General features: G+C 37.7%; 1 protein-coding gene across 1 annotated transcript; it reads left to right on the top strand.

Moving 5' to 3' along the window:
• Positions 1-20: 20 nt before the first annotated feature.
• LOC139728290 (uncharacterized) lies at positions 21-7,944 on the top strand. Its single transcript, XM_071639240.1, has 5 exons — positions 21-188; positions 687-779; positions 1,030-1,113; positions 5,653-5,751; positions 7,710-7,944. Exons 1-4 carry the CDS (start codon positions 47-49, stop codon positions 5,739-5,741), a joined length of 408 nt encoding a protein of 135 aa, XP_071495341.1. The 5' UTR covers positions 21-46; the 3' UTR covers positions 5,742-5,751; positions 7,710-7,944.
• Positions 7,945-13,184: the final 5,240 nt, after the last annotated feature.

Genomic DNA, 13,184 nt, shown 5'->3' with positions numbered 1-13,184 from the left:
CTACAGCAAACCGGTTGTAAGGAGTGGTCAGGGGTATGGGGCCGGAATGTTCGACATTACAGACGACTTTTCCCTTATTATAAAAAATGCCACACTCGGAGATGAGATGCTCTACACGTGTTACGCCACGGGATACGGACTCGACGTCCAATACTATAACTCAACACAAGTATACGTTTACGCGAAAGGTATGACAATGTTTTTCTTTTCGTTGACATAAAAGAACTTCCCTGAGTTATTTGCCGTTGCCGCCCAAGTAATGGAAAAAAAAAGTTGCTATTGATTTTGACTCCTCCTGTCAATCACAGCTTTAAGTCAGACCACGTAATCTTCGTTTGAGCAACACTTTCAGTTACAGAATCACGAATCCTGATTTATTTCGGAGTATCAATTCTTCGGAATCATTTTTTGTTGTTCTTGTTGAACCTAATTCAATTTTAGAATTACAACATTTCTTAGTAACGAATCTTAGTATAGTGTGGGATTAAGGAAAAAAACTGATCACCAATAATCAATAGTTATAAGAACATTGTCTGCAACGAAGTGTCGAAATGGCAGTATCATAAATGAATGACCATACCTTTGTGTGATATTAACACAGATGATTTTTATAGCAAGATGCCCTTTAATATGTGAACGAAATATCATACTTATAAGTTATCTTACCTTCAACTACTTTTTTAAAGGAATCCGGAAGGGAACTTCTTCAATAGAAGCGCCCGTAGAGACTGCGTCAACACACATTCCTCTAAAAACAGGGCACCCAGATATGATGTACGGTAAGTCTCATGAAGAATAGGCGTACATTATACACATTTCCTTCGTTTTCTACGTACCCTTGTTGTTCAATGAAGAGGATTGAATGAAGAACGCATTTACATAAATTATGTTCATTTATGGGTATATACAAAGTTGGTTTCCAGGGTGGCCGGAACCATATGATAATATTACTGTCTACTTTAAAAGTTCGATATCATTTCTTTTTCAGTTCTTACGTTTAACGTAATGCTTTTTTCTTTCAATCAATAGGTCACTCCACGGAAACGGCAGTATCAACAGATACTCTTTCAACTCAATCTACCAAACATTCAGGATGTAAAAGGGATATCTATGGTGAGTTAAAAAAACAACAGTACAATTTCCACTTTTTCAAAGCTTGGAAATGTATTTTGAATGATTAAAAATCACTCTTGGGATCCCACAAGCTTAATAACATTTTTTTTCTTTCTTTTTTTACACAGAACTGTTTTAAAAAACAGACAAACCAAAATCAAAAAACGAACGTTGGCAAAACCATAACAGACACAGAGACCGGAAAAAAAAATGTTAGATAAGATTTTAAACATTACGCTATAAAATAAACCTTTTGCGCAAAGAAAGTCAAATATCAATATTGCATTTTTGGTGTCTGTTATTTTTGATGCACATAAACGTGGAATAACTATAGAAGGCAGCGTTTATTCATTTTTGTTTTTAACAAAAAATAAAAATGGAAATATGCCCCCACATAAAAAAACAACAACAAAAACCTGAAGAATTGGGAAAGAAAAGGGAAACAAATATGTTACCCTTCATCATATGTGAACCTGCACCTGAAAAACAAACAAAAAGTCGCACGAATTTTTAGTTAAGACCATATTCTCAAAGAGCAGACTTTAAGCTTTAAAATGATGTATAACTTAAATCAAATGGACTTAACCTATCTAAATATTGGAAAGAAAGCACAAACTCAGGAAAAGTGTGAACTGAGAAAAGAGGCTCTGAAGTACAGTGTCTATTCAAGCGCTTAATCTTTAGCAAACCGTGCTGGCTGTGTGATGAATGGGACAAAAAACAGGAAGTAAACCACCAGAGTAACAACAATGAAGGGATTATCAGATTAAACTGAAATTAAGCATGCCTCATGTACACATTCTGTCCATAATTAATGCCAACTTTTAAAGCAGTAGCACTACCCTTTCAAAAGTTATTAGAGTTGAAAGTGAAGAGTGTGGACAAGGTTTTTCAGAAATGAAAAAGGGATTCTAAAAACACACATAATCACACTATTCTACCAAAAAATGTTCGAGATAAACTGCTAAAAAACACACTTTCCTGCCCGTTTTATGACACCAAATTTTAGCATAATGTAAAAGAAGACCCACTCTTTCAGAAAATATGAAAAAGTCAAGTTCGGCTAGGTTGACCCATTTCACTTATTTTCAGTCCTCACGCGAAATCAGTGTGTGCGACTTTATGTTAGTTTTGAGGTGCACATTCACATATGCTCTCCTTTTTATTCTTTTATTTTTGCAGCTTGATATTGTATTCTGTAACGACAACTGATATTTGCAACAAAACGTTAAATGGCAACTGGAATACAATTGAGCATAAAACAGCAAAATCACAATATTTTCTATCTTAATCCTATTTAACGATATCATAGTATGTAACAAACTTGAACAATAATATTGTAATAAATAATCAATGATAAAACCCTTAATCTTTATGTTGTTGTTGTTGTTGTTGTTGTTGTTTGTCATGTCATGAAGTCACTTTTACTGTAGGTTTTTACGTTTCTCTGGCATGAGTGATGTGTGCAGTTCATGAAGAATTCATCATTTTACGGTTTCATACTGAATACCGTGTTTCCACGTTCTTTCCCTGAAGTCGATACCTTAACCAATTGTATATGTATGTATGTACGTATATATATATATATATATATATATATATATATATACAGATGTATACTGAAAGAAATTAGACTGAGGCGGACGTTGCGTTCGATCATGAGTCTCCCTTTTATTCATATATATATATATATATATATATAAGGGACACTCAAGATCGAGAGCAACGTCCACCTCAGTCTAATTTCTTTTAGTATATATCTATATAAATATCTATATATCTACATAATATATAATAGGACTATGGGCGATGCAAACTTTTAAAGCTGTAGAATTATACTTTTAAAAGTTATCAGAGGTTAAAGTGGAAAGTGTGCATTTTTATTAAATGCAATGGGTGTTCTACGACACACCTGATCAAACTTTTCAATAAAAAAAAATATATATATATTGTTGATCCAAAACTTTCTTATAATACTTTAACGGACGAAGAGCTCTTTCAGACATATATGACAAAATCCAAGTGGACTTGACTCAGCAGTTTCACTTTTATTTTTCAACACTCCTCATGTCAGATTGAATACGGAAATAAAACAATTCAAATCAAATCAATTAAAGGGTAGGACTTTTTGTTTTGTTTTGTGACGCACGGACACATTTGCGTGTATAATTGTGACCGGCGACAACGGTTTCAGGCAAAAGTCGGGCATTATGAAAATTCATTTTTTCACTGAATCACATTGCCCATTTCCTAAGCCTTGCATTGATATAAAACACTTGCATTTTTTGGCACCATAAGTGGGCATGGAAAGCGAAATAAAATGCACTTTTTAAAGTTGGTAGCCTGACAAAATTGCGAGAAAACGGGCTTTGAAGATTCACCTCTTTCTCAAAGACAATGTCCGAGCGGCGATGGGAGGTGAGAATCACCCATCCGTACGATGGTGCCAATCGATGTTAAGCTCCGCCTCTAGCAACCACATCGCCTTCTGATTGGCTCACTGAGAGAGTCAAATTTCCCGGGCACCCTTCCTAGGAGCTCAGCGTATGGAGCCGAAACACAATGCGCTTCGCTCGGGTTTGTTTTACCATTACGTCTTTCAAGATGGCGGATACGATAATTGCACGAACATGGTGTACATGTGTATGGGTGCACGCATTACGCAATGGCATCCACACGCCATGACCATGTGCATGTATCAGGAGCGGGTGGCGAATCCACACATTTACAAATCGCGTTTTCATTGTTGTTGATTTGACTTTATCATTGGCGACCCTTTTGTAGGCAGAAAAATGCCAGTGCTGGCAAAGGTCACGCTTCCTGTTTGTTTTGTTTATACAAGCCGTGCATATGTTGCCTTGTTCGGTGGTGTTAATTATATCAAAACAAACAAACAAACACGACTAGTTAGTTTCGTGCGATCTTGAGGTGTAGTATTTGAATATAACTGGTTTCATGTGACTTCTCCTTTCCTCTCATCTACCTTCCCTTGAGTCAGTCTGCTGTCATAATTTTTACTACATGTACAAGTAGACTATTGTTTTTTCTTTTCACACGATCACGTCGTGCTAAATGATATTTGTTTCACTTCCGTTGTCGAACATTGCGGTAGAATAGTTTGGATAGAAAGCCAAACGAAGAGCACGCACTACAGCGTATGAACCTATAGCAAGAACAATGGAGCATGTAATCATGCACGCGTGGACAAAGCATTCCCCAAACGCTGCAACTGGTGTCTCCGAAAGCCGAATTATGTAAATGTGTGCGACGCACCAGCCAATCGCATGCGAGACCTTGCGCCGTAGCAACGCTGGGGATATTGGCGCGGCGTTCGAAAGAAGCTCGAAACTGACGAGTGCGATCCAACATAGGGTGCTTAAAATTCCATTTTCGATAGGAAAAACGTAATCTTATGCTATGAAATTTAGTGTAGATGTAGAAAACATATCAAAGATTCGATTTCTGCAGAAAACCCAAATCGACAAAAATAATGGCAAAGATCTTTGTACCCCGCCTAGGAGGAAATTTGCTCTTGCGACTTTTGCCTGAAACCGTTGTCGCGGGTCACAATTATGTGTGGTGGGAAGGGGGGGGGGGGGGGTTACTATCTATCGTATGCGAAAGTGTCGGTCGGTGCACAGGCCTACACTCTGTGTATGATCATATCAAGCCTTCAAACAAAGGAAACCAATCACATCGTGAAGGTATGCAGACTAAAGAATAATTTCTAAAGGCTACTTTTATCACACTTGAATGTAATGATTTGTTGCGAAACTCTGGCTATCTCTGTCTCACAGCAAGTCGTTTGCGTCAGAATAACAATGACACACTTGAGATGTACTATCTCTTAAAGTCTATTTGTGACTCTGCATCACAAAACCACCACACTACAATCTCTCAATATATGACCCTCCATCTTAGCACCAGCAAAAAAGTCGCTAGATATTGACTTTTAATTGAAATGGTCGATTCACAAAGAAGAGACTGTCATCTTTCTAATGATACATAAATCATTACAAAATTAATAAACTTTCGTGATCTACCCAAACGTTGAAAAGAAAACACATCCTCTGAAAAAGCATTTATTTGGCCGGAAGCTTTGAAGTTTACAGGGTATTTAAATGCATATGAACATTACGAAATATGCTCTGTGCAATGAATAAGAAAGAAAATAGGATGAAAAGCTATATGACAACTGCAAGGAAGGGATTACTGGATTGAGTTGAAGTTTTGCATAATTTACTGGCACATTCTGTGAACAAAGCTCACTCTCATATTAGTATCATTTTCTTTTAAATCTCTTTGAAATAAGTATGTCTTTTAGCTATGTAGCTTCAAATTGAATTGAAAAAATGGTGTTCTGCAAAACTGAATTAAAAAAAAAACTGTTCACTCATAAGTTGACATACGCTTTGTGTGAAAGCTGTTATTTCAGTAAAAAGAGAGAGAGAGAGAGAGAGAGAGAGAGAAGGACATAAATAGTCGTGGGACTAATCGGCATTTTTTTTTTATACGAAAATATGTTCCTATTACCCGCAGGAGTGTCGGCAGTGCTCTTCGGTTTCTTCGTGGTAGCCATGGTTTTGTCATTGTGTGTGAGTTATTGGCTTTGGAGGCGACGTAGATGATCCTTTAACAGTAAGTTTCCTCTATTCAATTTTTCTTTTATGTAGATATAAAAAAAAACACATATGTATGTAATTATATGATTATATCTACATAAACAGAAACTGTGTATTATGTAATTATATATATATATATATATATATATATATATATATGACCGTGCATCACAAAACAACATAAAGTCGCACCCCTTGATTTCACATGAAGACTAAAAAAAAAAAGGAACAACAGGTCAACCAAGTCAATATTCAGTTGTTCATATTTTCTTAAAGATCTACCCTCCTTCTACATTGTTCCTAAGTTTGGGCTCAGAAAATGAGTGGGAAAATGCATTTTCAGTCGTTTTTCTAGAACCTTTTTTTTTTTTTTAGAGTAGTGAGATCAGTTGTGTCTTTACGTTAATGGAGGTCCATTTTCATTTCTTGATAACCCTTTGCACACTCTTCACTTTCAAGTCTGATAACTTTTGAATGAATAATGCTACTGCTTTGGAAGTTGGCACTAGTCATGGTCAGAATGTGTTAATAGATCGTGCTCAATTCCAATTTAATCTGACTATCCCTTAACCCGTTCATTACGGGAACCTGGTGGTCCGTGTATTAAGTCTATGGGGATTGGAACGGGTTAATTGTTGTTGCTCCAGTGGTTTACATTCTGTTTTTGTCCCATTCATCGCACAGCTAGAACGGTTTAGTAAAGATTAAACGCTTGAATAGACAGATGGACCCTGCACTTCAGAGCCTCTTTTCTCGGTTTGCACTTTTCCAGAGTGAACGCTTTCTTTCCAATATCTAGATAGGTTAGGAGAGTCCATTTGAATTGAGTTATACATCATTTTAAGGCTTAGAGTCTGCTCTTTTAGAATCTGTCCTTAACTAGAAATCCATGTCCGGCGACTTTTTGTTTGTTTTGTGGTGCAGGGTCACATATATACATATAATATTGTCAACAACTCCCGACGAATATACACCCAACACACACATTATATAATTATATATATATATATATATATATATATATATATATATATAATCATATACATATATCTGCTGATAGACTATCAAATCATTCATCTTAAGAAAGGAACTAACGTATTTTAAAATGCTTCTTAAGTTTTGCAATGTTTTATAGTTTGCTGACTTTTACAATGTTCTACTGTGCATCATAGCTGGCTATCACCTCTTTTTTATATGGCAACATCTCATATACTTTTTATATAAAAAACGTAAAAGGAATGAATCCAACATCTAAATTGCATTGAAGGGCATCACCTGTCAAAGCGCTTTGTTTTTATGATATCTGTTCCCTACATAACCAGCTATTACTACGCAATGACAGTAACATACAAAAGTAGTATAGGGCCATCCTCAATTTTGATAGTGGAAACTGCAGGAACCTTTTTACAGAACCAACTATTCAACAGTCATTAAACAGTCGAGGCGTGTAAAAACCACACCATAGAGTACACGTAACTTGTATTATAATTCGTTCACAAACCCTCTACTATAGGCTTGCTGTTTTACAATTGGAATCGATTTACAATTTGTTGAAATGATAATACCTATAATAATAACAACAATAACCGTAAGGCATTGCATTTGTAACGTGCTTAAAACAATGTTTGGAGCGTAAGCTATACTAATATCGACTAAAGGAAAGAGGCGAATATAAGGAAAATGAGAGAAGACATGTAAAAAAAACTAAAAAAACAAAAACAAAGAACAAAATACACTTAAGAAAAGGAGAAAACGGCAAGCATCAGTGCTTATCAGTAAATGACAGGGTAGTATTGATAGGTTCAAGCTCAGTACATGAGGGCTGGACAGGTGGTAATCGATAATGAAAAAAAAAATGTGAGTATTCAGTACTATTCCTAGTAGCAGCTCTTAATTCAAATTCAGAACAGTTAGTTTGAAAAAAAAAAGATACAATTAAGATTCATGTCCCCTTTTTTTTCCTCTCCATTGCAGGGACAGGATTGAGAAATCGGAGGAGATTTAAGAGAATGCTGTTAACTTCCTTACAGGAGATCAAATATCAGAGTAGTGTTTAGCTCACGATATTGCTCAACAAAACCAAGAACTATTATAAGAGGGGATATGACTGGCAGAGTGTAAAACAGGTTACAAAAGAAATGAAGTGTGGTGGACAGGAAAACGGAGAAACGAAGAGAATGAAAGCATGACGATCAGCTTTTTTACCTGTTTTCATTTAGGGGGACTTCATGTGTCAGTATTTTCTATACGGTTTCTTTTTTCTGTTAATACGACTCTTCCACTTGTGAAGAAGTCCCCGGTACCAGCTGAACAGTAATGTAAATAGATGTATATTGATGTATTTTTTTTTAACAAGAGTTTCTGTTTTGTTGTGACTAGCGATTCGATTTAAAAATGTTCGTTATATTAAAAGGAGGGGGGGGGGCTACATGAAAGAATCATGCCTCCATTTCATTAAAAACATATTCTTGTTGATGTCATAGTTGTTTCATATTCTGATCAGATAATTATCTAAGAAACCTGAAATAGCTGTGTGGATCAAGACGAACTAAAAGATCGGTTCCTTTATTTGATCTTCAATTGGGAATTACTTTTCCGTTTAATTGGCATCATTTTGATGAGCAGTTTCAGTGATACCGCAATATGATATGGAAGCACTGGGTTGTTTTCGTCAGATATCCTATGCTCTGCTCACAAAAAAAAAAAGAAATGACAAAAAAAAAATAAAATAAAAAATATTCCTTGTATTTTTGGAATCCATTGAGGGCACTGTATAGCTCCATGGAGAAAACTTTCAAAAATATATTGGAAAACGATGTATTTCTGTTCTCGTTTACCATTAGTTCTTGTCTGAAGACACTAATGCACTCCCAATCGAAGAAGATACATACTATGCATAGAAATTAAAAGGATACTGGTTAATGCATAACAACAAAAAACAAAACAAAAACAAAAGCAACATCCCTAACCACAAACTAAAAACACCACGGCTTTCCCGTTCGGTTAGTATAATCATGGGCAGATACATTTACCGCTCTGTGCTTGGGCAAAGGGAAATAAGTGATATCAGTTGTCAAAATGTGTGCATTATGACTTGTTAATATATCCAGAGATTTCTCTTTTTCAGAGCTTTGCATTTTTCACACTTTTGTATAAAGATTTGATAGCTTCCTTTAACAGCAAATGTATCATCGTGAATTTCTGCATGGTTCCCTCATCGATGTTTTCTGAAGCACGCAGCTGTGGCAAAATGGAATAATTGTACGCATTTATTCAAGTATGGAACGCTTTGTCCTTTCAAAAGAATGAACCGATCAAATGCATACATTCATTCTAAAAAAAAAACAACAACAAATGTTTGCCCGGATTCAATACGCCCCCGTCTTTCCCTTTTGAGGTTATCCCATCACCTCGGCTGAGGCTGTGCGATTTTGGCAGCATACCCGTTTATCGTGCAATGTCTCATGTAACAATCATCGTGTAGCAGTCACTTCATTGTAATCAGGATCATGTCAAAAACATCATGTTAGCACTGTGGGTGCAAGGATGCATCGCACTGTATTACAGCTATCTACTGAATAAGTTCCTCCATATTTAATGGCTTTGGTGTAACCTGAAGCGCACATGGGCGTCACCAGGGGGGGTGCGTTGGGTGCGAACGCACCCCCCTTCAGACCCTAAAAAAAAAAAAAAAAAAAAAAAAAAAAAAAAAAAAAAAAAATCAGTCTGCGAGCGACCTCAACGCCGGACCTTAAATGATAATTAATATCTATCTTTTTTTTTTTTTTTGCATCCGGGACAAAAAAAAAAAAAAAAAAAAAAAAAAAAAAAAAAAAAAAAAAAAAAAATCGTGGGCAAAAACAATTCGCAACCCTGGTTCTGGCAGCACTGATTTTATACATATCTACTCGTACAAGTTGGTGTATTCTATACAGTGTTTACTATTTAGATAGATTTTGGACATCCTTCCCATGCTTGGTCACTTCGACGCCACCTCGCTGGTCATACCTCCCCCAGTCATGAACATAAACCGACACCCCTGACTACCAGTGGTGGATCCAGGGGGAGGGGCGCACCGGGCGTCCCCCCCCCCCCCCCCGCCCCCCGACCCCTCTTAATTTCTAAAGCGAAAAAAGTATAGCTACAAACGGCAGTTTTTGGACTGTAAAATGTCGAAATTTTCAAGGTCGCTCGCTCCGCTCGCTGGCATTTAGTCGTAATGCCATTCTCCTGGAGTTGCTGCCAGTAATTGCAGCCGGTTCCAGCCGGTTCCAGCCGGTGCGCCCCCCCCCCCCCCGCCTTAATGCAAAAAAAAAAAAAAATATATAGCTATAATATACAAACGGCAGTTTTTGGACTGTAAAATGTCACAATTTTCAAGCTCGCTCGCTCCGCTCGCTCGCATTTAAATTCTCCTGATATTGCTGCCAGTAATTGCCAGCAGTTGTGCCTGGTGCGCCCCCTTAATTTCGAAAGCAAAAAAGATATACATTTTGTAGCTTCAAACGGCAGTTTTTGGACTGTAAAATGTCAAAATTTTCAAGCTCGCTCGCATTTAATCTTTATGCAATTCCCCTGATGTTACTGCCAGTAATTGTCTGCAGTTGCGCCCGGTGCGCCCCCTCCCTTGATTTCCAAAGCGAAAAAATATGGCTAAGAACGGCAGCTTTTGGACTGTAAAATGTAAAATTTTCAAGCTCGCTCGCTCCGCTCGCTCGCATGTAATCGTTATGCTCTCCTGATATTGCTAGGAGTTGCGCCCGATGCACCCCCTTAAAATGCCAAAGCGAAAAAATATAGCAACAAACGGCAGGTTTTCTACTGTAAAATGTCAAAATTTTCAAGCTCGCTCTCTTCGCTCGCTCGCATTTAATCGTTATGCAATTCACCTGATGTTGCTGCCAGTAATTGCCAGCAGTTCCGCCCGGTGCGCCCCCCTCCCTTGATTTCCAAAGCGAAAAAATATGGCTAAGAACGGCAGCTTTTGGACTGTAAAATGTAAAATTTTCAAGCTCGCTCGCTCCGCTCGCTCGCATGTAATCTTTATGCTCTCCTGATATTGCTGCCAGTAATTGCTAGGAGTTGCGCCCGATGCGCCCCCTTAAATTCCAAAGCGAAAAAATATAGCAACAAACGGCAGGTTTTTTTTTTTTTTTTTTTTTTTACTGTAAAATGTCAAAATATTCAAGCTCGCTTGCATTTAATTGTTATGCCTTTCTCCCGATGTTGCTGCCAGTAACTGCCGGCAGTTGCGCCCGGTGCGCCCTCCCCCTTTATTTCCAAAGCGAAAAAATATAGCTCCAAATGGTAGTTTTTTTTTACTGTAAAATGTCACAAATTTTCAAGCTCGCTCTCTTCGCTTACGCGCATTTAATCGTTATGCCATTCACCTGATGTTGCTGCCAGTAATTGCCAGCAGTTGCGCCCGGTGCGCCCCCCCCCTTAATTTCCAAAGCAAAAAAATATGGCTACAAACGGCAGTTTTGGGACTGTAAAATGTCACAATTTTAAAGCTCGCTCGCTCCGCTCGCTCGCATGTAATCGTTAAGCCATTCTCCCGATATTGCTGCCAGTAATTTGTAGTTTCACACCGTCATTCCATAATCCATTTATAGGGGCCAAACCCCTCCCACAACCTCCCCCTTGCTCGTTCCGCTTGTTCGGGCTCGGTCGCGTTCATGACATCAGTGTAAGAATTATTACTAGAAGTTTATTTGAATTATACCTTTTATAGGCAAATTGTTCAATAACAATTTACTTCAAAATGTACTGATACCTTAAGCAAGTGGGACTGTTTCAAGTCGATAAAACACGCAAAATACCTGCATCAAATTGCACCATTTACAACATCAAAATGCAAAAAGTGCTCACCGTGGGAGGAGGACACTCCCTCCCACATCCTCCCCCTCGCTCACTCCTCTCGCTCTTGCTTGGCCGCGTTCATGATATTCAGTGTAAATATTAAAACAAGAAGTTTATTTGGATGATACCATTTTATAGGCAAATTGTTCGATGATAATAATCTACATCAAAATATACTGCTTTACTTTAAACAAGTGGGACTGTTTCAAGTCAATAAAACAAGCAAAACATGCATCAAATCCCCCTCGCTCTCTCCGCTTGCTCGGGCTCGGTCGCGTTCATGACATTTTAGTGTAACTGTAAGAATCAATGCAAGAAGTTTATTGAAATGATATAGTTTATAGGCACATTGTTCAACAACAAATTCCATCAAAATGTACTGCTACCTTAAACAAGTGGGACTGTTTCAAGTCGATAAAAACACGCAAAGAGCCTGCATCAAATTGCACCATTTACAACATCAAAATGCAAAAAGTTCTCACCGTGGGGGGGGGGGGGGGGGGGGGGGGACAACAGACACTTCCACACCCTCTCCCCCCCCCCCCTTGCTCGCTCCCTCGCATACTAACACCCCCCCCCCCCCCAGATGAAATCCTAGCTACGCCAGTGCCCTTTCCCCGCTTGGTTTCCCTCAAAAACAGTAAAAGTCTAGGGATTGAGAGCTTCCTATATATTCCAAATGTCTGTCAAAAAAAAAATCGTTACATTAGGGTCAAAACGCACCCCCCTTGAAAAAAAGCTGGTGACGCCCCTGAGCGCATTCTTATGAATGGTTGTCTTTCTAATTTCAATAGTATTCAGTTGGATACTCATGTTTTAAGGTTAATTAAGGTTTCTACCGTATGGTAAACATGATTATAAAAACAATGTGTATCTTAAAATCGCCCAAGGTAATGGATGAGAACGTCAAAATTTATACTGCATTGATTTGCTAGCATGTTTGTTTCTCCATGCAAGCCGCTCTGTAGAGATAACTATGAAAAAGACAGTTTCAAGAAGTTCCTGTGTAAACACTATCTTACTCTCTTTATTGCGAAACGTTGTAATAACTACTGCAGTGATTCCAAGGAGATCGAGGTTTAAAACAGACATCAATCTTTTAATAAATTTCAAATTCACAAAGTGTTCCGTGACAAGAATAGTGGTGTTTTGTTTGTGATTGTTTGTTTGTTTGTTTGTTTGTTTGTTTTGTTTTGTTTTGTTTTTTTGGGGGGGTTGAGCTTGTTTTTGTTTATTATTGTTGATTTTGATTTTGTTTTTCTTTTCTTTGTTTATTTTCTTTTTGATATTCATACATGAAATTATTTAGCATCCGCCTAACATTGTGGTGTGAAAACTGTAGTCTGGATGAGTGACGTGACACAAAACTTCCCTTCAACAGGGCCGCTTCATTCTCTTGACAACTTTGACCATTACCATTTAGCTCGCACATTTCACATAAAATTAATCCGTTCTGCAATAGCATAAATTATGCTTCTTGGGGATCTATTTCTTCGAAGGTTTTTGTAGGTTTGTTATTAATATGGACACAGCTTTCCTATCTAGACTCCTGTTCATCTGGAAATGAAACAGGGTTCGTTGTTTTAA

The sequence above is a fragment of the Diadema antillarum genome, unplaced genomic scaffold, assembly GCF_040938485.1.
Source record: "Diadema antillarum isolate AM-2024a unplaced genomic scaffold, OU_Dant_1.0 seq00000172_RagTag, whole genome shotgun sequence".
Lineage (NCBI taxonomy): Eukaryota > Metazoa > Echinodermata > Echinoidea > Diadematoida > Diadematidae > Diadema > Diadema antillarum.
This window is presented reverse-complemented; position numbering and strand designations above follow the sequence as displayed.

Coding starts and splice junctions, on each gene's coding strand:
- LOC139728290 (XM_071639240.1), top strand. CDS start 47: ATGTTCGACATTACAGACGACTTTTCCCTTATTATAAAAAATGCCACA. Junction 189..686: donor AGTATACGTTTACGCGAAAG/GTATGACAATGT, acceptor ACTTTTTTAAAG/GAATCCGGAAGGGAACTTCT. Junction 1,114..5,652: donor ATGTAAAAGGGATATCTATG/GTGAGTTAAAAA, acceptor TATTACCCGCAG/GAGTGTCGGCAGTGCTCTTC.